The 26,266-nt window shown below is 41.3% G+C and overlaps 1 protein-coding gene across 10 annotated transcripts in view; it reads right to left on the bottom strand.

Annotated features, from left to right (window-relative positions):
* The window catches only part of Phf8 (PHD finger protein 8), a 112,123-nt gene that overhangs the window by 70,569 nt on the left and 15,288 nt on the right, over positions 1-26,266 (bottom strand). For all 10 annotated transcript variants that reach the window (XM_042684845.1, XM_042684848.1, XM_042684843.1 and 7 more), the window contains exons 3-5: positions 7,434-7,519; positions 6,971-7,079; positions 1,093-1,253 (exon numbers count right to left, since the gene is read on the bottom strand). In XM_042684845.1, the coding sequence (XP_042540779.1) occupies positions 1,093-1,253; positions 6,971-7,079; positions 7,434-7,519 (356 nt within the window). The remainder of the gene's footprint in view (positions 1-1,092; positions 1,254-6,970; positions 7,080-7,433; positions 7,520-26,266) is intronic.

Raw genomic sequence — 26,266 nt, 5'->3', positions numbered from 1 at the left:
TCACTCGCCGACTGCTCACGCCCACCCAGGAGCCTGGAGCTCGAACCTTCATGCGCAGACCAGAAGTCCGGGTCGCCACTTCCGGTGTGCGTGACACCTTCTACCCCTATACTCAACATTTCTATCTATGCTCAGCTACTGTATCTTCACATGTTCAGGAAGGGGATAAGAAATGCATTATACTCTCCACAGACCACTGTGGAAGGTCTTGACCTGCTAAGGCTATGAAACTATCTGACCCAGACTCATATAGTACATTCTATGTGCTTAAGCCCTCTTTCCATATTTCATCTTTTCCTGTCTCCTCCAAAGCTCATGCCCATATGACAACTAGCATGTGAGATTAAGAGTCAGACTTCCTTGTCTCAACAGACCAAAAGCAGATCATGAACCCTAATATTTCTCAGGTAAAAAAATGTGGCTCACCCTAATTTTGTGTAGTCTTATTAGGAGTGAGTGAACTGGGAAATTGGCTCAGTAGTAGAGTGCTTGTCTCGCATGCATGAGGCCCTGGGTTCAATTTCTCAGTACCACATAAGCAGAAAAAAGCCAGAAGTGGCGCTGTGGCTCAAGTGGTAGGGCACTAGCCTTGAGCTGAAGAGCTCAGGGACAGTGGCCAGGCCCAGAGTTCAGGCCCCAGGACCGACAAAAAAAAAAAAAGGAGAAAGAGAAGCCAGGTGTCGATGGCTCGTGCCAGCAAACCTAGCTATTCAAGGAGCTGATATCTCCAGGGTATTGTGGTTCAAAGCCAGCTGGGACAGAAAAGCCCATGAGACTCCTATCTCTAATTTACCAGCAAAAAGCCAGAAGTGAAAGTATGGTTCAGGAAGTTAGAGGTCAGGTGGTAGAGTGCTAACCTTGAGCAAAGACATCAAACAAGAGCAAAAAGCCCCAAGTGACAAAACTAAAAAAAGAGACTAGGATTCTGACTCTCTTTTTGCCAAAGAATGACTCTGGACAAGGCACTTCACCTCAGATTCTCAAGATGGCTAGAAAACAAATACGAAAGGCAAAGTGGAGGGGAAGGTATACAAGTCTTGACAGAGTATATAATTTGTCACAGTTAAGCGAATCTATAGTATAGTAGCTTACCAACATAGTGCTCCACATCCCTCACAGTGAATGATGGTGAGGGCAGTGTCATCCCCAACCCATCCTTCTTCAAGACCAAGATGGGTACACTGAAGCTATTCTCTTCCAGGAATTCCACAGTCAGCTGGCTTCCAGTGGGCTTCAGAATCACTTCATCTGAACTGTATGGGCCACAGAAGAAAAATCATGAGCTCAAGGTTCTGCTCACTAAAGGCATTACTAATGTTTCTTTTCACTTATGGGGTAGTACTACTTCCTGAGGAAGTCTTATATGGGCTGACAAACTAATGGCATAAACCTCAAGTGCCAGGAAAGAAATTACCCATCTAAGACAAGAGGCAAATTCACTGGCAGAGGTGATGAAGAGACAGTAAATAGGGTGACGGTCTCTGGATGACCAAAAAACTGCTTAGAAAGAAGAAGCATATCTGACAAGTTTGGCTAATTTGTTCTAACCCAGAGCAACACTTCTGAATTAAAATATTAGCAAAGAAAAGAGAAAAGACATTTAAATGATGATAATATTTATAAATACTTTTTCAACACATATGCTTAGTTAACTACAAAAAAGGGAATTTTTAAATAAATCATGCTGGAGAATAGACCGACTAAAATGTAGACCAACTAAAATGTAGCTCACTGGCAGAGCATTTGTTTGGCATGTAGAAGGACCTAACTTAACACACAGACTATTTGTTGGGACAAATATATTAAGCTCAATGTCTATCTTGCTCTTTATATAATTATAGATGATCTAAAAATTAAATTGTTAAAAATAGCTGTGTGCCCGTGGCTCAAGTCTGTTAATCCTAGCTACTCAGGAGGCTGACATGTGAGGATCAGAGTTCAAAGCCAGCTTGGGCAGGAAAATCTGTGAAACTCTTATTTCCAATTAACCACCAAAAAGCCAGAAGAAGAGCTGTGGCTCAAATGCTAACCTTGAGAGAGAAAAAAAAAACTCAGGTACAGGACCCAGGTGCTGAGTTCAAGACCCAGGACCAGCACCAAAAAAATTATAAAACATAAAAGCAAGGGAGGGGCTAACAATGTTTGATAAGAAATGTACTCATTACCTTAATTATGTAACTGTAACCCCTCTGATTTCACCCTAACAATAAATTTTTTTATTGTCAAGGTGATGTACAGAGGTACATTTCTTGCCAAACTTGTTACCCCATCCCTCATTTTTCTCCCACTTTCCTCCCCCCAACCCCCACTAAAATATATATTTTTAATCCTAAAGAGAAAAAAAATAAAAGTACTAACTGGGAGAGTGAGGGAAGGGTTGACACTGTCCAAAAAGAAATGTACTCCTTGGAAGTGGCGCTGTAGTTCAAGTGGTAGAGCGCTTGCCTTGAGCTGAGGAGCTGAGGGACAGTGCCCAGGCACAGAGTTCAAACCCCACAACCGACCAAAAAAAAAAAAAAAAAAGAAAGAAAGAAATGTAGTCTTTACCTGACTTATGTAACTGTAACCCCTCTGTATATCACCTTTATAACAATAAAAAATTTAAAAATAAAGCATTTAAGAATAGAGACAAATACAGGAGATAAGTCTCAATTACCACTACACTAATAACTAAATTCAACTACATAAAATTGAACTTTTCTGGAAGAAAAGCTACAAGCAACAGTAACAAAATTAACAAAGAAAAAGATGATTACAAATATATAAAAATTTTCAGGCTGGGAGGTTGGCTCAGTGGTAGAGCGCTTGCCTTGCATGCATGAGGCCCTGGGTTAGATTCCTCAGCACCACATAAGCAGAAAAAAGCCGAAAGTGGCACGATGGCTCAAGTGGCAGGGCACTAGCCTTGAGATGAAGAGCTGAGGGACAGCGCCCAGGCCCAGAGTACAGCCCCCACGACCAACAAAAAGAAAAAAAAATTTCTTCATAATTATAGTACTGAAACTAAAAACAGTAAGATTTTAATTTCATCTCACTGAAGAAACATAAAAGCTTCATACTAAATAATGTGTTGGCCAGCATATAGAAAAATTATCTGTGGGAGTGTGAAATGATACAACCACTATGGAAATAATTGGCAATGTTTAAAAATTATTTTAAAAGCACAGCCTCTTTGACCTAACTTGCAAAAAGTAAACATATATAGATACAGATAGATAGATAGATCCATCTGTCACATATGTAAAAATATAAGTACAAAGATACTTCTGTGCTTTTCCTAATGGCAAAATATTGGAATAAAATTAAATATTCAAAAATAGAGGATTACTTAATAATTCATACAATGAAATACTGAATAGCCATGAGAAAGAATGGAAAACACATATATGTATACATAATTTAGGTTGAAAAACGAAAGATGCAAAGCTTGGTGCTGGTGGTTCATGCCTATAATCTGAGTGACCCAAGAAAGGTGAAATCTGAGGATTGAGGTTCGAAACCAGCACAGGCAAAATGTCTGAGAAAGTGTCACCAATTAACCAGCAAAAACAGTTGAACTAGAGGTACATCTCAAGTGGAAAAGCTCCAGCCATAAGCAAGAAGGCTGAGCAATGATGTGAGACCTTTAGTTCAAGCCCCAGTACAAGCACAAAAAGAAAAAATAAGATGCAGAATACAGTGTCTGCTTTTGTGTCAGAAAATGAAAAAGATCCAGGCACAATAGCTCACATCTGTAATCTACCTACAAGGAGGTAGCAATTGGGAAGACTGTGGTTCCAAACGAGCCTAAGGGAAAAAAAATCCACACACACAAAAAATCCCTTCTTAAAAACAAATCGTTTAACCAGCACGACTATGTTTTTTGCAGCCTTATTTACCATAACTAAGATATGGTACCAACCCAGATGCCTCTCAGTAGATGAATGGATCAAGAAAATAAGAAAATGTGGTGTATATGTGTACACACACACACACAAACACACACACACACACACACACACACACACACACACACACACACAGAGGAATTCTATGCCTCCATCAGAAAGAATGGCATTGCCCCATTTGTTAGGAAATGGAAAGACTTGGAACAAATTATATTAAGTGAAGTAAGCCAGGCCCAAAGAAACATAGGTCTCATGGTTTCCCTTATTAGCAATAACTAGTATATGTCTGAGTCAAGCAGAAAAGGTCAGATAAGCCGGGCGCTGGTGGCTCACGCCTGTAATCCTAGCTACTCAGGAGGCTGAGATCTGAGGATAGCTGTTCAAAGCCAGCCCGGGCAGGAGAGACCGTGAGACTCCTATCTCCAATAAACCACCAGAAAACCGGAAGTGGCGCTATAGCTCAAGTGGTAGAGTGCTCGCCTTGAGCTGAAGAGCTGAGGGACAGCGCCCAGGCCCAAAGTTCAAGCCCCACAGCCAACCAAAAAAAAAAAAAAAAACAAAAAAGAAAAGGTCAGATAAGTTGATGTTAGGGAAATGAACCCTAAGATATGTATTCAAATGTTTTTTTCTTTCAGGTGATTGTTTATAACACATTTATAAGATTATTTCTTTATTGCTTTGTATGTCCCTCCCCCACAATATAACCCCTGCTTTCACTGTATTTGATGTTGGTATAATTTGTGGAGGGGAAGGGAAAAAACAAATCGTTTAAATAGGGATACAGGTGGACCCATTGCAACAATGAGATGTACAAGTCATTATGTCAAAAATGAACTTTACAACTTTGGTGGGGGGGGGGAGGATTGGGTGGGGGGGGCCAGGAGGGGATGGGAAGGGGAAACAAAGGAGGAGGCTACAATGCCTGATAAGAAATGTACTCATTATCTTGCCCATGTAATTGTCACCCCTCTATACAGTATCTTCTCAATTAAAAAAAAAAAGAAGATAAAAAAAATCTCTTCTTGGTGGTGGTGGTGGTGGTGTTTGATTTTGCTTTGGGATTTTTTTCTTTTTTGGGGGGTAAATGTGGGAACAAAAATGGAGGGAGGAAGGGGGAACAAACACAATCAGGCTCTTCAGTATACACTATGTAGAAAATGAACTATATGGGCAGGGACAGGAGGGAGAAACTGGGGGAAAGTGAAGGAAAGGGTAACATTGTCCAGAAAAAAAAATGTACTCATTACCTGACTTAGGAAATGGTAAGTCCTCTGTACAATACCTTAATGATAATAAAATTATATTTTATTTTTAAAAAGAAATAAAATAAAAGCCTGTCTTTATCAATATAAAGCTGGACTTGATATTGTACACCTGATATCCCAGCTAAATGAGAAACATAAATAGGAGGACTGAGGTCCAAGACTGCCTGATCACAAAATTGAGACTGTATTTGGAAAATAAAGCAAAAAGAACAGAGAATGTGATTGAAAGGGTATTCCTGTGTGTGTGTGTGTGTGTGTGTGTGTGTGTGTGTGTGTGTGTGTGTGTGTGTGTGCGTGTGTGTGCGTGTGTGTGCGTGTGTGTGTGTGTGCGCGCCAGTCCTGGAGCTCTACTACTTGAATCATAGCTCCATTTTTTGGCTTTTTGATGGTTACTTGGAGATAAGAGTCTCACAGCCTTTTTCTGCTCAGGGTGGCTTCAAACAACAATCCTCAGATCTCAACCTACTGAGTCACTAGGATTACAGGTGTGAGTCACTGGTACCCAGCTGAAATGGTAGAATTCTTTCCTGGCAAGAACAAGGCTCTGCATTCAAACTCTAGTAGTGCTTTTTAAAAAAAGTCTACAATCCTTGTTACTTGAGAATCGCATTTGTGCAAAAAGACTTCATCTTGACCAAGGGCTAGTTACAGGAATACATATCTATCATTCCAGTTACAGTGGAAGCACAATAGCTGGGAGCAACAATTCATGCCTGTTATCCCAGTGATTTGGAAAAGCACAATTAGAAGGATCACAATCCATGCTGGCCCAGGCATAAAAGGAAACTCTATCTCAAAAATAACCAGTGCAAAAAGGACTGTGAGTGGCTCAAGTGGTAGAAAGCCTTCCTAGCAAGCAAGAGACCCTGTGTCCAAACATTAGGAATAGCAAAAAAACTTTAAATGAAAAAGATAAAGAAACACATGTTTGCATATACAAAAACTATTTTGAAAGAATGTATATTGTTGTTGACTTTGGAAAAAGGACCTGAGGAGCCTCAGGTAGAGAGGAGGCTCAAGTCTTTAAGCAAACAAAACAAATATGAAATTAAGGAAATATTTAATTCAAGTAAAATTTCAATCACAGGAAGCAAAAGAGGTCTTTTTCCATTAATTTGTGATTCATCATTTTTGTTCAATTCTTAAATTACTCGATTCCTTTTTAATAAGGCCAGTTTGATAGAAAAGAAATAACTCTTTGGTCTGAGTCTGTCACTCAAATTAGTATTTACCCAGCAAGCACAGGCTCTGATTTAAAAATCCCTTTTTGACTGAAAAAAAGAATATATAACCATTCAATTTTTAAGTTTCTCTTCTCTACAATAGAAGACTTAATTTTACTGATTTTTAAAGACTCCTTCCAGATTTTCAAGGATGTAGATGGTGAGAAGGCAAAGGTGGGAAGGTATAAGAATGAGTAAGCAGTAAATATGATCAATGTACATTTTGTTTACGTATGGAAATATAATAAAAACCTATTATTTGTACTATTAACATATGCTAATAAAAAGGCAAAAAAATGGATCCTTTGCATTCTAGCATTCCTTAGATATTAGTTCCTATTGAACATTTATTGAATATTGACTACCAATATTTTTTAATAAGTTGACCATATTATACTCGAAGTAAAATTCCAGTGACTGTGTCTCAGAAACTGGCCCAAACAGAAGTTCCCCACCACAGAAAGAACTTACAGGGCCCATATGAGGCCCCCCAAATGGAGGCACTTCTAATGGTACAGATGGAGGGAAAACTAAGAAGAGTCTCAGCCCCCTAAACTCCTGGTGTTTATCAGCTCTTTGGAACAGGGGTCCTTACCTCTCAAAAGTCCTACCCCGAAGCTCTCGAATGAACATAGGGCTCCCAGTCTTCACTGGCTTCCCCCTTTGGGCATCTTGCCCTTTTGAAGATCCACGGCGCTTTTTCACTAAGCCAGAAACAGACATGAGGTCAAGAGTCAGAATGGTCATGAGCTGTGGTTCCAAGAATAAAAGACTTGGTAGATTTTTTTCTCTTCCTATCTAACAACCCCTGCGGCATCTGGAGTCAATAAGGCTTTCACAAACTCAGCTAAGTTCCCAATGTGCTAGGCAATCTCTAGGAAGTGAAGAAAGTTAAGCTATGCACTTTTGCCCTTAAAGTGAGGCACCTTCTGGCCTGTGAGGCCTGCCTAGACTTTTGCTATTTCCTAAAGAGGAATCTGAAACACTATGGCAAAGGTAATCAAGTTTGTATTGTCTCTCCTCTGGGCCACCTTATGAAAAACCTAAGATATACTTACTAACAGATGGCCCATGTGAGACCTCACAATTGGGGCAGTGGTAGAGATCAATGTCAGCTGCCTTCTCTTCTTCCACACCAACACAACTGGAAAAGAAAAAAAACAAACAAGGTTTATACAAGTTCATCTTTACTTTTTTGCAACATCCCAGGGCTTGAACTCAGAGTCTGGATGCTGTCCATGGATTTCTGTGCTCAAGGCTCGCACTCTATGACTTGAATCACAGCTCCACTTATGGCTCTTTGGTAGTTATTAGACGTTAACAGTCTCATGGACTTTCCTACCTGGGCTGGATTCAAACCACGATCTGCAAATCTCAGAGTAGCTAAGATTACAGGTGTGAGCCGCAGGAATCTTGCTGTTTTATTTTTTACAAACTGTCCACTATAGTAACTATTAGCAAATGTAGCTATTTACATTAATTAAAATTAAGTAAAATATGGGCTGGGAAGGTGGCTCAGTGGTAGAGCGCTTGCCTTGCATGCATGAGGCCCTGGGTTCGATTCCTCAGCACCACATAAACAGGAAAAAAAAAAGCCGGACCCAAAAAAAAAAAAAGCCGGAAGTGGCGCTATGGCTCAAGTGGTAGCACGCTAGCCTTGAGCTAAAGAGCTGAGGGACAGCACCCAGGCCCAGAGTTCAGGCCCCATGACCGGACCCCCCCCAAAAAAATTAAGTAAAATATGGCTGGGTGCCATACTGGCTCACACCTGTAATCCTAGGTACTCAGGAGGCTGAGATATAAGGATCATAGTTCAAAGCCAGGCAGCAAAGTTCATGAGACTATAATAAACCACTCAGAAAAAAAGCTGGAAGTGGTACTGTGGCAGAGTGCCAGCCTTGAGAAAAATAATCTCAGGGACAGCTACCTGAGTTCAAGAGCCCCAGGACCAGCACAAAAAAAAGAAGAAAAAAAAAGTTAAGAAGAAAAAGATGAGATTCATTTAAATATTTTTAAACTAATATATCCAAAATTCTATCCAAAATTTTAATCTTTGAGATAGTTTATCAAATGAAAATTGAAGTATTGTACATTTAAGTGTATTGATAAATGAAGTAATCATTTTCACTTACCTATATTTTTTAAATATCTATAATGAACATGTTACTTATTTCTTATTTTCAAGATTAAAAATATTTAATTTTGAAAACTTGAGTTCACATGCAAATGGCGTAGTAATCTCACAAAATTAAATAACCAGGGTTGGGAGGGTGGCTCAGTGGAAGTGCTTGCCTTGCATGCATGAGGCTCTGGGTTTGATTCACCACATAAGCAGAAAAAGCTGGAAGTGGCACTGTGGCTCAAGCAGTAAAGCGCTAATCTTGAGCTGAAGAGTTGAGGGACAGCACCCAGGCCCCACGACCAACAAAATAAATAAATAACCTCTTCCCTTAGAAAGGGGGCAGGAGACCTTCAAAAATTCTGGCTACGGTTGAACTCCTTTTATCTTTGATAAGCCACAAACAGTAAGGCACATAAAAATATGACAAAGCGGCTGGGAATGTGACTTAGTGGTAGAGTGCTTGCCTAGCATGCATGAAGCCTGGGGTTCAATTCCTTAGTACCACATAAACAGAAAAGCCAGAAGTGGTGCTGCGGTAGCTCAGGAACACTGCCCAGGCCCTGAATTCAAGCCTCAAGACTGGAGCAAAAAACAAACAAAAATATGAAAAAGCTCTAATTGTTTTAACCAAGATCGTGCTCATAAATTTCCTAGGATTAAGACACCACCCTCCCATATCTTCCCAACTAATAATCTTGTGCCAGTAAATCTATAACATATCAAAAAATTGAGGTTATCAATATCAACTTTCTAGGGATTTCCTTGATTTATTAAGATACATTAGCTATACAAGGGAGGATTTCATTGTGACATTTCCACACATGTATACAATGTATTTAATCAATCCCCCCATATCACTCTCCCTTACCCTGTCCTAATACAATTTCAAGATGTTTCATTGTTCTATTTTCATAATTGCTGATAATCTCCACCTTCTCTATCTAACTTTCTTTGCCAGTCCTGGGGCTTGAACTCAGGGCCTAGGCACTGTCCCTGAGCTTCTTTTGCTCAAGGCTACCTCTCTGCTACTTGAGAAACAGTGCCACTTCTGGCCTTTTCTGTTTATGTGGTACTGAGGAATCAAATCCAGGGCTTCATGCATGTTAGGCAAGCAATCTACCACTAAGCCACATTCACAGTGTTTTATTTTTTAACATCAACATTTCTCAATCAACTATTCTCTCAGAGATATTCTCACTTGCCCCACTAACTTTCAACCCCCAATCCAAACCCCTAACCCCAGCTCAGTTCAAGTATTTAACACTGAACCACTGGATATGACTGGAAAAAAAATCACTCTTTAGATTGATGAAACAATAAATTTACACTATCCAAATATCTGGGTCACACTACCTGGTAATATTCCTATAGTTCCCTACTTAGCTCTCTTTCTCATGATACACAGTGGATTTCAAACAAATGACCAACCTAACTATACCTCTCTCTCTTTCTCCCCAAATTATCTTACTTATCTTCCTACCACCAAATTTAACTACCTTTTTTTTTTGTGTGTGAACACCAAATTTAACTACTTTTGCAGCCATCTTTTCCTTTCATTACAATAGAAGTTCTGCTGGTTGCCAGTAGTTCACACCCGTGATCCTAGCAACTCAGGAGGCTGAGATCTGAGGATCAAAGTTGAAAAGCCAGCCCAGGCAGGGAAGCCCATGAGACTCTATCTCCAATTAACCACCAAAAAGCCAGAAGTAGAACTATGTATGGCTCAAGTAACAGTGCTACCTTGAGCTTTTATTTTTTTATTTTTATTTTTTTATTTTTTTTGGGTCCGGTCATGGGGCCTGAACTCTGGGCCTGGGCGCTGTCCCTCAGCTCTTCAGCTGAAGGCTAGCGCTCTACCACTTGTGCCACAGCGCCACTTCCGGCTTTTTTCTTTTTTTGCTTATGTGGTGCTGAGGAATCGAACCCAGGGCCTCATGCATGCAAGGCAAATGCTCTACCACTGAGCCACCGTCCCAGCCCTACCTTGAGCTTTTTAAAAGCTCAAGGACAGCGCCCCGAGTTCAAGCCCTTGGACCAGCACTTTTTTTTTTTAAAGCCAATGAAAATAAGGGAAACCATTTGATAACTTTCCTCCTTTTCAAAGTCATTCTTTGCACCTGAGTTACATCTTTTCTTAGTCAATCAATTATCCCTTCATTTTGCAGTACCTTCAACCTCTCCTTCTTTACCTTCTCCTTCACAGTAGTTAAGCTCAGCAATCTTAAGGGAACAAACAGGGGAAAGGGCAGTCTCCCTTAGATGTTTCAGTTTAAGGTTAGCACAATACCACTTGAACCACAGCTCTACTTCTGGCTTTTTAGTGTGGTTAGTTGGAGGTAGGAGTCTTATGGATGTTCCTGCTTGGGCTGGTTTCAAAGAGCAATCCTAAAATCTCAGCCTGGGGAGTAGCTAGGATTACAGGCCTGACTTCATCAGCATTTCCGGCTCGAGCCATACTCTCTCCATTAAGACAGTTTTTATCCTTGACTGGTAACTACTACCTTAGTTAACATTTAATGAACATCTGCCAGACCCTGATCTAGGTGCCGGTAATAAAAAAGAAAAAAAAGCATACAAAAAAACCCTGCCCTTATATAGCTGACATTCTACTAGAGTTAAACAACAAGAAACAAGACAGATCAATACCATCAGTGAATTATATGTTAGATAGTGAAAAGAGCTAACTAGAAAGAAAGGAAAAGGGAATATATATATGTACTGGTTGAATATGCCTTTTCTGAAATGCTAAGGAACAAAAGCATTTCAAAACATTTCAGAGTTCAATTTAGGAATGTTCAACCTGTACATGAGTACATTAAGTATATACATCTAATAGGGGTCCAAAAAAATGGTTGTGGTGGTATAATATTAAATAGGGAAGGACTGACAAAACTACTCTGGTGGAGGGGGGGGGGTCTGGTATCAGGGTTTGAACTCAAGGCTCTCCCTTACTTAGCTTGCTCCCTTGGCTGTTATTCAACCACTTGAGCCATAAATCCCAGCTCAGCTTTTTGCTGGTCATTTGGAGATACAATCTCTTGAACTTTTCTGCCTGGGCTAGCTTTAAACTATGGTAATTCAGATCTCAGCCTCCTGAGTAACTAGGATTATAGGCATGAGCCTTGCCAAAAGGATTTTTGAATAAAGATATGAAGGCAGTAAGGGAGCAAGCCATGTTGATATAAGGGGGAAATATCCCAATTAAAGATAGCAGCAAGTACAAAAGCCCCATGGCAGGAACATATCTAGAATATTCAAGAACTGATGAAGAGTAGCCTGCTTTGGATTGAGAGCAAGGAGGACAGTAAACAATTGGGAAAGTAACAAGTCCTCATGTAGTAAGCGTTTGTAGACTTAAAATTTTTGGCTTTTCCTGATAAAATAACTGGATTGTGGGTAGGGATGTAATGATCAATCATATGTATGTCTCTGGATTCTCCTTGTTTCCCAATGAACTTTTTCTTCTGCCCAATCCAAAAGTGTTGCCTGGGTACTCCTTTCATACTACCTCACTCATCTTACCCTTAGGGATCATATGGCTATATGTACACATTTATAACTCCAAGAAGGAATTTTCAACTGCTTCAGACTCTTCTTCCAAATTTCTCCTGGGTATTTCTGCTGGATAGCCAGACTATTTGTATATTTCAGTAAATACAAACCCAACTTTCCCTCATTAAACCTGTTCCCTCTACATCAGCAAATGGCACCATAATGTCACCAGGTATTTAGGCCAGAAATTTGGCAACTATCATTTAATAACCTCTCATCATACCCTTTCATTATACTGTGAAGTAGATTATTTAGCATCAAGATAAGAACTCAGATGTTAGTGACACACCATGTGGATTTAAATTCTTAGCTAATCAATTTACTAGCTGTGGGACCCAGGGAAAATCATTTAACCTCTCCCATGTCTCAGTTTCCTCTGCAAAGTGGGGATAAAATCTATAACTACTTCACAAGGTTGTTACAAGTATAGGAACTGTGCCAGACACAGTGGCTCATGATGCAATCCCAGCTACTTAAGAGGCAGAGAACAGGAAGGTCCAAGTTTGAAGGCAGCCTAGGAAAAAAAGTTATTATATATAATATAACCCCAATATATATATTATATATAATATAACAAGCTTGACATTATGGTATATGCTATAATCCTAGGCATGGGTAGGAGAAAGAATCAACAGTCCAACGCTAGCCAGGGCAAAAAGCATGAGACCCTAACTGAAAAATAACCTAAAAGCAAAAGGGACTATAGCAGTGGCTCAAATGGTACAGTACTTAACTAGCAAACCCAAGGCCCTTAGTTTAAACTCTAAAACTGTACAATAAATGCAAAGTGAATTAATTTATATATATATATATCATATATATTGTACATCATATATTTGTAGTTTAGAATATTGCCAAGGATACAGTAAAAACTACGTTTGTTATTATAATCCAAGTTAACATGATGTCCTATCAACTAAATCTCCTAACTAGCTATCAGTTGGTATCCTTCTGTTATCTTTACTTCCCTTGCCCTAATGCAGGACACTATGATCTCTAATTGTGAATATTATCCTACTTTCCCAACTGGAATCCAGGTCTCTACAATGTTCCCACCCAATAGTTCTCCACATTATAATCAAAGTAATCATTAAAAAACACAATGGGGCTGGGAAGGTGGCTCAGTGGTAGAGTGCTTGCCTTGAAAAATACAAACATTTAGCCGGGTGCTGGTGGCTCATGCCTGTAATCCTAGCTACTCAGGAGGCTGAGATCTGAGGATCGCGGTTCAAAGCCAGCCCGGGCAGGAGAGACCGTGAGACTCCTATCTCCAATAAACCACCAGAAAACCGGAAGTGGCGCTGTAGCTCAAGTGGTAGAGCACTTGCCTTGAGCTGAAGAGCTGAGGGACAGTGCCCAGGCCCAGAGTTGACAGTGCCCAGGCCCAGAGTTCAAGCCCCATGGCCGACAAAAAAAGAAAAAAAAGAAAATTACAAACATTCAGCTGGGAATGTGGCTTAGTGGTAGAGTGCTTGCCTAGCATGCATGAAGCCCTGGGTTCGATTCCTCAGTACCACATAAACAGAAAAAGCCAGACATGGCGCTGTGGCTTGAGAAGTAGAGTGCTAGCCTTGAGCACAGAGAGGCTCAAGGACAGTACCCAGGCCCTTAGTACAAGCTCCAGGACTGGCAAAAAAATAAAATATAATTAAATAAAAATAAAAACACAAACATAAGCTAGGCACTGGTGGTTCACTGTAATCCTATTCAGGAAGCTGAGATTCCCCAGATCAAGATCCAAAGCCACCCTGAACAGGAAAATCTGTGAGACATTAGCTCCAATTAACCACCAAAACCCAGAAGTGGAGCTATGGCTCAAGTGATAAGAACACTTGTCTTGAACAAAAAAGCTCCCACAGTGCCCAGCCCTTAAATTCAAGCCCCAAGAAACTCTTTCTCTCTCTCTCTCTCTCTCTCTCTCTCTCTCCCCCCCCCCCCCCGTTTTTCTGAAAAGGCCTTGCCTCTTTCCCCTCTGACTTCACCTCTTGCCCCTCACACATAACATCTGCTGCATACTGTGAAACATAGTGCAAATAGAAAGCAAGAGCACTTGTTGAGAAACAGGAAAAGAAAACTTTTTACTTTTTCCATGGTCTCTCAGCTTACTATGGGCTTTTATTTGCTATTTGCTCAAGCAGTGAATTCAGGCCCTGCCAGGCACACTGGGGCCCTAACTATAGTACACAAGGTACTTGCACTGGACCCTGAATCTCTTAAAAAACCTTCCTGAGCCAAGTGCCCTAGGCAGCCAACTAGGAACCTGTTCAGGGAGGCAAAAAGGCAGTGAGAGGCAGGATCACAAATAAGTCAAAGCTCTATTTACCTGCACACACTCCATTCTCTGATCACATAAAAAAAAACCCACAAATTTAAAGGAAAAATTATTAAGACTTTCAGTCCAACAACAGCAAAGCATTAAACCTCAAGTGCGGGGTATCATTTGACTGTAGTGATCATATGCCCATGATCTAAAAACAGCTGGGAATACAGCTCAGAGGTAAAACACTTGCCTTAGTATGCATGAAGCCCTGAGTTCAATTCCCAGCACAGGAAGGAAAAGTAGGTGGGTGGGAGGAAAGGAGGGAGGGAGGGAGGGAGGGAACATTTTTTTTAATCCAGTGGATCAGGTGCCGGTGGCTCACACCAGTAATCCTACTCAGGAGGCTGAGATCTGAAAATCACAGTTCAAAGCCAGCCCAGGCAGAAAGTCCATGAGACACTTATTTCCAATTACCTATCAAAAAAGCTGGAAGTGGAGCCATGGCTCAAGTGGTAGAGTACTAGTTTGAGAAAAGAAGCTCAGGGACAATGTGCAGGCCCTAAGTTCAAGCCCCAGGATGGGCATAGAAAAAATCTAGCTGGATCCTTAAGTGTCCTATTTATCCTAACCTCTGATCTTTGTCACTCATGGCTTCTGCTGAGGCTCTTCTTCCCTACTGCTGGTATGCCATCCATGCCATACTCAATCACAGTATTCCTGTTTCAGCTTGCCCTATATGCCAATTGTCAATTGTTCATTTCTTGCTGTTTGTCTGTACTACATTTAGCAGATAATATATCCTGTTCAGCAAAAATCATCACCTCCTCTATTTTTCAGTCTTGGTTTTTTATATTCAACTCAATTTATCAAACATTTATTAGGCTAGATAGCCCTTCAGATGATGGAGGCATAGATGAAAATCAAGCACCTAGATGTACTGCCTGTAATTATCACCCAGGACCAAAAGTAGTGAATACTATTTTGCTTCCTTAGTGAAGAAGACAAGTGTTTTATTTCCAGGTCTTGATTACATTATCTCCAGTATGTACCACACAGTCCAGCACATAACAATTACTGTGTAAATAAATCAACAAGTATTGATTATATATAGATGCTGTCTTCATGGAATAAATATCTGAAAGTTACAGTAGTTCCACAAGGGCTAAAAAGTAAGTAAATCCGGGTAATACGATGGTAAGTGAATGAGTAAATCTGAAGCCTGTATAAAAGTAGCTAAGAAGAAAACTGAGCTATGAACATTAATTATGTAAGTTATCATGTTGCATCTCTACAACAAATCAGAACATTCTGCCCAGTATTTGGAGATACAAAACATAGGGGTTAAAAGTTTAGACTTAATGAAAACAGCTATCTTAAGCCCAGGAGTTTGGGACCAACAGGCCACAACATGTCCAGAGCCCATAGTTAAAATAGCATACAAACAAAAACAAAAGAAGAAGAAAAGTTTAGCCAGGTGCTGGTGGCTCATTCTTGTAATCCTAACTACTCAGGAGGCTGACATCTAAGGATCAAGGTTCAAAACCAGCCCAGGGAAGCAAAGTCTGTGAGACTCTTATCTCCAATTAATCACTAGAAAACCAGAAGTTGTGCTGTGGCTCAATGTAGAACACTAGCCTTGAGCAAAAGAACTCAAGGATAGTTCCCAGGCTGAGTTCAAGCCCCACAACTGACCACAAAAAGGGTTTAGACTTAACAGCAAAACCATATGGATTTGAATCCTACTTCTACTACTTACTGTGTGAACACCAGCAATTTACATAGCTTCAATATATTTCAGTTTTTGCCATCTGTGAAATGGAAATATTAATAGCAGCTAACTAACAGGACAATGAATTAGAATAAGTATCTAACACATGATAAACATTAGCTATCATCACCAATATAACAGATGAGAAATGTGTGGTTAAGTAAAATTTTTTTTGGTCGGTTGTGGGGCTTGAACTCTAGGCCTGGGCGCTGTCCCTCAGCTCTTCAGCTCAAGGAGGGTGCTCTACCACATGAGCCACAGTGCCACTTTCAGTTTCCTGGTGGTTTATTGGAGATAAAGAGTCTCACCGACTTTCCTGCCAGGGCTGGCTTTGAACCACGATCCTCTGATCTCAGCCTCCTGGGTAGCTAGGATTACAGGCATAAGCCACCAGCGCCCAGCTTTAAATAAATTATTGACAATGACAAAATGAGTAACTAAGACTTAGGCATAGCTAAAATGGTAGAACACCTGTCTAGTTGGTATAAAGCCCTGAGTTCAAACCCCAGTATGTTTTTTAGTCCCTATTCATACAAAACTAGTAAGTAGGGGCTGGGAAGGTGGCTCAGTGGTAGAGCACTTGCCTTGCATGCCTGAGGCCCTGGGTTCGATTCCTCAGCACCACATAAGCAAAAAGAAAAAAAGCCGGAAGTGGCGCTGTGGCTCAAGTGGTAGAGCGCTAGCCTTGAGCTAAAGAGCTGAGGGACAGCGCCCAGGCCCAGAGTTCAGGCCCCACGACTGGACCCAAAAAAAAAAAAAAACCTAGTAAGTAGAAAAATAGAATAAAAATTCAGGTCTTAGCTAGGTGTCAGTAGCTTATGCCTGTAATCCTAGCTACTTAGGAGGCTGAGGTCTGAGAATTGAGGCTAAAAGCCAGCACAGGCAGATAAATCTTAATCTTCAATTTATCAGCAAAAAAGTGGAACTGGAGGTGTGGCTCAGGAATTCAAAGCAAAGCTAAAGCAGAATGCCAGCTGTCAGTGGACAAAATCGGAAAAAGCCAATCCAGAGGCCTTGAGTTCACACACACACACACACACACACACACACACACACACACACACACACAGACACACACACACACACACACACACACACACACACACATTCATAGCTGGGTAGTATGGCTCACACCTGTAATCCCAGCTACTCAGGAAGCTGAGATCTGTGGCTGAAAGTTGAAAGCCAGCCCAGGCAGAAAAATCCATTAGACTTATCTTCAATTAACCACCAAAAGCCAGAAGTGGAGCTGTGGCTCAAGTGGTAAAGTGCTAGCCTTGAGCAGAAAAGCTCAGGGAGAGTGTCTAGGCCCTCAGTTCCAGCCCCAGGACTGGCACAAAAAATCCAGGTCTGTGGGATCAGGCTAAATGCCCATCAACTGATGAATGGATAACAAAAAATGTGGTATACACACAAAATAGAGCTTCATCCTGCCATGGATAATAATGCAATCGGGTCATTTGCAGAAAATGGACAGAACTGGAGATCATCATATTAAATAAAATAAGTGGTCTGGGAAGGTGGCTCAATGGTAGAGCGCTTGCCTTGCATGCATGAGGCCCTGGGTTCAATTTCTCAGCACCACATAAGCAAAAAGAAAAAGCCGGAAGTGGTGCTGTGGCTCAAGTGGTAGAGCGCTAGCCTTGAGCTGAAGAGCTGAGGGACAGCGCCAAGGCCCAAAGTTCAGGCCCCACCACCGGACCAAAAAAAATAAATAAAATAAAATAAGCCACACTCAAAAAAGACAAATGGTTTCTAATATGTGGAATCTAGATCTACAAATACAAACAAACAAGACAGGAACCTAAACAGAACTATTTTCAGTAGAGCCCAAAAGAGGAGGAAGATGCCAGGTAGCAACTCAGGAGGCTGAGATCTGAGGACTGCAGTTCACAGCCAGCCCAGGCAGGAAAGTCCATGAGATACTTAGCTCCAATTAACCACCAAAAAGCTGAAAGTGGAGCTATGGCTCAAGTAATAGAACACTAGCCTTGAGCAAAGAGCTCGGACAGCACCCAGGGCCTGAGTTCAAGCCCCAGGACCAGCACCAAAAAGTGGGGAGGATAAATAGAGAGGACTAAGATAAAAGAATATCAATGTATACTTATAGAAGTTTCATAATTAAAAACATTATTCTGTACAATAAAGAATACAGGATGCCTGTTGTCCCTGACTCTCCTCAGGTCAGGTCACCCTGGCATCCTTCCAACATTCATCAAAGTTGTTCTGGTCTGTTGAGTTGGTACCTTTGTTTTCATTCTTCTTGCCTTTGGAATCTGTCTTTTTCCCTAACAGATGGTTTGAAACCTGGGACAGATTTCCCTGGAGGACTCTGGTCCTTGAAGAGGACTCTTCCCACCTCCTCTTCCTTTCTTTCTCAATCATTACTCAAGCCTACTAAAAATGGGTGCAGAAGCTAAAAGGTGGCCTGTAGGCAACCAGGAGCCTATGCTCTCACTGCGTCACAGCTTTAGATGTTTAAGCCAAGGTAGGCAAGGAAAGATCTTGACCTAGGTCTTCATTGACTAGATTGGTAAACTCTGCTGTAGGTCTACTGTTTCCCTTAATCTCCTCTCTCCCTGCCTCTTTCTTAGTCTTTCTCTTTCTCTTTGACTACCTCCAAACCTGAAGTAATTCGCCATTGATTGCCTACACCCACTACCGACATCAGCCATTTCTCCTATGAGTACATCCCCCTCAGCACTGTAAGAAATTTTCATTGATCACACAACAGCAATCACACAGCCTGCAGCTCGGGAACACATAATGACCATTCTTCTATGAGCAACTAGAGAATCACAAGGCCCTTACCCTCAATAACCCTATATCAGAAGAGACTATGATGCCCCTCAACTTTTTATACCCATTCAAGGTCCCAAATAATGGGAATCAGCTTTGTACTCATAACTCAATGTTGCTCCCATGGCTCCAGCCCAGAATTCTCCAGCCCAGAATTTTAATCAAAATGTAAAAGCCAAGTCCCTCACCACCCCTAAATGACAGGTACCTGAGTTCTTCCAAGCAGGCCATACCTGGCAGAGCAGGTAACTTCCTCAAACAATAGGTTTCGTGACAGGCTGGCACCATAAACTCCAGAAACTCTTTGAACCCTCCAGCTACCTGTAAACCTACCCCCACCCACCCATGACCCTGCCCCTATCATTCCTGATCTCCTGACTCTCCTCAGCTCACCCTAGAGTCCCTATTCAACTCTCATTAAAGTTGATCTGGTCTGTTGGAAAAAAAATTCAGGCTGTCAAGCAGCAGCAGTCCACATCTGTAATTCTAGATAATCTAGAGCCTGAGATCCAGAGGATCTCGGTTTAAAGTCAACCACAGACTCTATCTCCAAAATAGTATAAAAGACAGGCTGGAGCCAGGCACCGGTGGCTCACACCTGTAATCCTAGCTACTCAGGAGGCTGAGATCTGAAGACCATGGTTGATTTGAAGCCTGCCTGTAGGAAAGCCCATGAGACTCTTAACATCTCCAATAAATTGCTAAAATAGCCGTAAGTGGAGCTCAAGTGGTAGAGTGACAGCTTTGAGCAAAAGAAGCTTAAGGCCAGTGCTCAGGCCTGAGTTCAAGCCCAGGGACCTGCAAAAAAGAGACTAGAAGCCTGGCTCAAGTGGTAGAGCACCAGGTGAACAAACAAGCCAGATGAGCAAAAGGAACATTCAAACTCTGGTACCAGGAAAAAAAAAGAAATTCAGGTCTCCATGATACCACTAAATATGTAAGGAAAATACAATTATAATGCAAGTAATTAGCAAAAATGAAATGTTATGAAAACATACAAACATATTCAATTATTCTAGAGGTATGGAACCAACTGTACTCTAAGTCTTAGATATGCCTGAACAGTGTAAAGGTTTGCTCAAGATCTTATCTGTCTCATCTGCTCAATCTCTGCTCTCTGCAGGGGCAGGTACTATCATGAGATGTACCTTGGAAAATGAATAATCTTTGCCCACAAATGGAAGAAAATATTTTACCTTTCTTCAAAAGTATCAGAAAATCTAAGTCAGCTTCTGGTTTCCTACAAGAACCATGACCAGCTGCAGGTGTGTTTTAAGGTGGTAGAGTACAAATCTATCAAGTATGAGACCCTGAGTTCAACCCCAGTATCACACACACACACACACACACAACCTCGACCAAACAATCTTTTAAGACAAGAAATGGAGTCTTCTATTGTTTTATCGAATCATCTATGGTTGCTCCAGGCACACAAGACTCGGAATAATGCAAAAGACACTAAGACCGTTCCAATATAGTTGGAAAGTTTCTCTTTCCACACAGTCCTTTGCACATAAGCTTCACTAAATTCTAGATAGATCAAGAGAATTAATTTTGTACAGACAGACTGACACACACACACACACACACACACACACACACACACACAGAAGCACTGTATCTCTGAGAGAAAAAAAATCCACCACCTTTCTTATCATCTGGCCTTGTGACTGTCCCATTATATTGTACCCTTTATATCAAAATGATGTCATTTTGACACCTTTCTTTCAAAATCCCACCTGTGTAGCACAAGTGAGATAACAGCAGCCTTGAGCAAAAAAGCAGCTAAAGGACACTAGCAAGGTCCTAAGTTCAAGCTCCACACCAGCTCAAAAAATATTTTTAAAACCTTTCTAATTAGTTGTCAGGCTGGCCCATGCCTTCTAATCCTAGCTATTCAGGAGGCTGATATCCATGGACTGGGGTTCGGCCAGCCTCATCAGAAAAGTTCCTGAGACTCTTATCTCCAATTAACCACCAAAAAACCAGTAGTGGAGGTGTGGCTCAAGTGGCAGAACACTAGCCTAGAGCAAAAAAGCTAAGGGACAGTATCCAGACTCAGAATTCAAGCCCCAATACTAGCACCAAATTAAAAAAAAAAAATCATGGGGGAGGAGGGGGGTGCAGATGGGAAGGGTTGGGAAGGGGACACAAAGGAGGAGGCAACAATGCTTGAAAAGAAATGTACTCATTACCTTTCCCATGTAATTGTAACCCCTCTGTATGGTATTTTCACAATTAAAAAAAATCCTGCCAGGTGCTAGTTGCTCATGCCTGTAATCCTAGCTACTTGGAAGGCTGAAATCTGAGCAGGGGCAGGAAAGTCCGTGACACGCTTATCTCCAATAAACCACCTGGAAACCAGAAGTAGCACTGTGGCTCAAGTGGTAGAGCACTAGTTTGAGCTGAAGGACAGTGCCCAGGCCCAGAGTTCAAGTCCAACATCTGACAAAAAAAAGATACTAAGGCTTTTTAATATAATGCTCAAAATGTCCAGGATATAATTTATCACTAGTCATATCAAAATCAGGCTAGAGGTATAACCCAAGTGGTAGAGTTCTGGGCATGAGCATGAAGCACTGAGTTCCAGCTCCAGTAAATTCTCACCACCCCACACACACATATGAAAACACATAATGAGATTAGCTGGGCATCGTCAGCTCATGCTAGTAGTCCTAGTTATTTGAGAGGCTAAGATCTAAGGATTGAGTTTTAAAACCAGCCCAGGGGGTCTGGGAAGGTGGCTCAGTGGTAGAGTGCTTGCATGAGGCCCTGGGTTTGATTCCTCAGCACCACATAAGCAGAAAAGGCCAAAGTGGTGCTGTGGCTCAAGTAGTAGAGCGCTAGCCTTGAGCTGAGGAGCTAAGGGACAGCGCCCAGGCCCAGAGTTTAGGCCCCACTACCAACAAAAAATTAAAAAATTAATAAAAACCCAGCCCAGGAAGACAAAGCCTAACACTACAACTAAGTATAAGTGTGCTGGAGTGGTAGAACCTCAGTCTCGAACAAAAAAAAGCTAAGAGAAAGGTAACAAGCTATAATCCTAGCTATTAAGGAAATTGTGATGTGAAGTCAACTCAGACAGGAAAGTTCATGAGACTTATCTTTAACCACCAAAAAAGCTGAAAGTAGAACTGGTTCAAGCAGCAGAGTGCTAACCTTGAACAATAAAGCTCAGGGACAATACCCAGGGCCCTTACTAGCTACAAAAAAAGGAGAGAGAGAATGAAAGACCAAGCTCAAGTCACAGTACTGGCACCAAAAAATAAAACTTAATAAGAAAATAAACAAGAATAAGAAAAAACACTTAAATGAGAGAAGAAAATCAAATGCCAATACTGAGATGACATAGAATTATCTTGCAAGGACTTTAAAGAAGTAATCATAAAAAAATGTTACAATGAGCAACTACAAACACATCTAAAAGCCAGGTGTGGTTGAACACAATGCTAATCCCAGCATTTAGGAGGCTAAGGCAGAAGGATGGCAAGTTGGAGGACAGCCTTGGCCAAAAAGTGAGACCATCTCAAAAAAAAAAAAAAAGCCAAAAGCTCACACCTGTAATCCTAGCTACTCAGGAGGCTGAGATCTGAGGATCGTGGTTTAAGGCCAGCCCTGGCAGGAAAGTCCGTGAGATTCTTATCTCCAATAAAACTACCAGAAAACCAGAAGTGGAACTGTGGCTCAAGTGGTAGAGCACTCGCCTTGAACTGAAGAGCTGAGGAACAGCACCCAGGCCCAGATTTCAAGCCCCATGACCAACAAGAAAACAAAACAAAAATGCATGAGGTACCTGATCAAGGTGAATAAATCATTCTAAAATAAATAAATAAAGGATTTTTAAAAAGCCAAGCATGGTAGCTCACAAGTATAATCCCAGCTGCTCAGGAGACAGAGATAAAGAGATGGTAATTTTACTCAGACAAAATTGGTAAGACCCCGTGTCAACTAACAAGCTCATGAGAATGTTGTGCCTGTCATCCCAGCTATGCAGGAGACATAATGTAAGAGAAAAGCAGTCTAGGCTGGCCTGGGGAAAACCACAAAGCCCTACTAGACAAATAATCAAAAAAAAAAGTGCTAAGTGTAGCTCAAGTGTCAGCTAATCAAGTTGGAAAAACTGAAGAAATGAAAAAAAGTTCAAGAAGAAAATTAGTAAAAAATGTCAATATAAAAATGCTAGGTGGGGCTGGGAAGGTGGCTCAGTGGTAGAGCGCTTGCCTTGCATGCATGAGGCCCTGGGTTCGATTCCCCAGCACCACATAAGCAAAAAGAAAAAAGCTGGAAGTGGCGCTGTAGCTCAAGTGGTAGAGCTCTAGCCTTGAGCTGAAGAGCTGAGGGACAGCGCCCAGGCCCAGAGTTCAGGCCCCACAACCAGACCCGCCCCCCCCCAAAAAAAAAAAAATGCTAGGTAAGGGGCTGGGAAGGTGGCTCAGTGGTAGAGCACTTGCCTTGCATGCTCGAGGCCCTGGGTTCGATTCCTCAGCACCACATAAGAAAAATGCTGGAAGTGGCGCTATGGCTCAAGTGGTAGAGTGCTAGCCTTGAGCTGAAGAGCTGAGGGACAGCACCCAGGCCCAGAGTTCAGGCCCCACAACTGGACCCAAAAAAAAAAAAATGCTAGGTAAATCAAGGACTGGTAGCTTATAACTATAATACCAGGTACTCAGAAGGCTAAGATCAGAGGATTACAGTTCAACGCCAGCTCTCAGGAAAGTCTGTGCGATTTTAATATGCAATTAACAACCAAAAAAACTAGCTTTGAGCAAAAAAAAAAAAAAAAACTCAGGGGCAGCATCCAGACCCAGAGTTTAAGCCCTAGAATTGGAAAAAAAAAAAAAAATCACCAGAGCAGCAAGGTATTGGTGGCTCATGCCTGTAATCCTAGCTACTCAGGAAGCTGAGATCTGAGGATCAAGGTTCAAAGCCAGCCCAGCAGGAAAGTTCATAAGACTCCATCTCCAATTAACTACCAAAAAGCCAGAAATGACTGTAGATCAAGAGGTAGAACATAAACCATGTACACAAGATCAGGGACAGGGCTGAGAATGTGGCTTAGTGGTGGAGTACTTACCTAGCACGCATTAAGCCCTGGGTTCGATTCCTCAGTACCACATAAACAGGAAAAAAACAGAAGTGGCTCTGGGACCGTGCCCAGGCCCTAAATTCAAGCCGCAGAACTGGCAAAAAAAAAAGAAAACAAAGAAAAAGAAAAAAGAAAAAAAATAGCCCACGGACTGACACCAAAACAAAAGTAAAATAAGATAAACAATCATTTATACACACACACCAGCAAAAATCAGAAAATTCAGCAATACCATAATGAATATAGTACACTTAATTGACGTTTATGGAACACTCCATCCAATGACAAAATGCATATCCTTTTCAATTGATCATGGATTATAAGATAAATGTCAAGCCGGGAGCCAGTGGCTTATGCCTGTAATCTTAACTACTAAGAAGGCTGAGATCTCAAGATCGCGATTTAAAGTCAGCTCAGGCAAAAATCCCATGAGACTCTCATCTTCAATTAACCAACAGAAAACCAGTAGTGGAGCTGTGGCTCAAAGTGGTAGAGTGGTATCTTTTAGCAAGAGTTCAGGGACAGTGCACAGGCCCTGAGTTCAAGCCCCACAATCAATCTACCTACCTACCTACCTACTCACATACATACGTACATACATACATACATACATACATAAAATCTCAATACATTTAAAGGAACTAAAATTATGTGGTGATCACTATGGAAATAAAGTACAAGTCAATGACAAAACTAACAGGAAATTCCACAAACACTTAGAAATTAAACAGCACATTTCTAGCCAGGCACCAATAGCTAATGCTGGTAATCCCAGCTACTCTGGAGACTGAGATCTGAAGATAATGGTTCAAAGCCAGCCCAGACAAGAAAGCCCATGAGAACTTTATCTCCAAAAAAATAAAAAAGCAGAAAGTGGCTCAAGTGACAGAGTACCAAGTCTTGAGTACAAAAAGCTCAGTGAGGGCTGGAAGGTGGCTCAGTGGTAGAGCACTTGCCTTGCATGCATGAGGCCCTGGGTTTGATTCCTCAGCACCACATAAGAAAAAAGAAAAAAGCCAGAAGTGGCACTGTGGCTCAAGTGGTAGAGCGCTCGCCTTGAGCTGAAGAGCTGAGGGACAGCGTCCAGGCCCAGAGTTCAGGCCCCACAACCGGACCCAAAAAATAAAGCTCAGTGACAGCACTCAGGCCCAAACACAAAAACAAAACACACATCTACATAATTCATGTGTCAAGCATGAAATCTCAAGGAAAATTGAAAAATACATTGAACTACATGAAAAGTAAAACATATCAAAGGTTGTGGGACACAATTAAATCAATATTGAGAGGGTAATTTTGTAGCACTATATGCTTATATTAGAAAAGATGGAATGTCTCTATCAATAATCTAAAAACTAGCTGCCCCTGGGTCTCATGCCTGTATTTCTAGTTATTCAAGAGGCTGAGATCTAAGAATCTCGGTTTGAAGCTAGCTAGGACTCTTATCTCCAATTAATCACCAAAAAACTGGAAGTGGAGGAAAAACCTGGGAGGGAGTGAAGGAAGGGATAGCATTGTCCAAAAAGAAGTGTACTTATGGGGCTGGGAAGGTGGCTCAGAGGTAGAGTGCTTGCCTCACATACATAAAGCCTTGGCTTTGATTCCTCAGCACCACATAAGCAGAAAAAGCAGGAAGTAACACTGTGGCTTGAGCTGAAGAGCTGAGGGACAGCGCCCAGGCCCAGAGTTCAGGCCCCACAACCAACAAAAAAAAAAAGTGTACTCATTACTTAACTTATAAAACTGTAAACCCTCTGTATATCACCATTATAATAACAAGAGAAAATAAAAATTGAAAATTAAAAAAGGAAATTAAAAAAAAAAATAAAAAGGAAATTTAACCTTAGTTGAAAAAGAAAAAAGAGGGCTGAGAAGGTGGTTCAGTGGAAGAGTGCTTGCTTTGCATACAGGAGGCCCTGGGTTTGATTCCTCAGCACCACATAAGCAGAAAAAGCCGGAAGTGGTGCTGTGGCTCAAGGATCTACATAGAGCGATAGCCTTGAGCTGAAGAGCTGAGGAACAGCATCCAGGCCCAAAGTTCAGGCCCCATGACCAACAAAAAAAGAAAAAGAAAGAAAGAAAGAAAGAAAGGAAGGAAGGAGAGAGAGAGAGAGAGAGAGAGAGAGAGAGAGAGAGAGAAAGAAAGAAAGAAAGAAAGAAAGAAAGAAAGAAAGAAGGAAAGAAAAGAAAGAAAGAAGGAAAGAAAAGAAAGAAAGAAAGAAAGAAAGAAAGAAAGAAAGAAAGAAAGAAAGAAAGAAAGAAAGAAAGAAAGAAAGAAAGAAAGAAGGAAAGAAAGAAAGAAGA

The sequence above is a fragment of the Dipodomys spectabilis genome, unplaced genomic scaffold (genome assembly GCF_019054845.1).
Source record: "Dipodomys spectabilis isolate Male_0828 unplaced genomic scaffold, ASM1905484v1 ptg000091l, whole genome shotgun sequence".
Taxonomy (NCBI): domain Eukaryota; kingdom Metazoa; phylum Chordata; class Mammalia; order Rodentia; family Heteromyidae; genus Dipodomys; species Dipodomys spectabilis.
The sequence above is the reverse complement of the archived record's forward strand: the minus strand, read 5'-3'. Positions and strand labels throughout refer to the sequence as shown.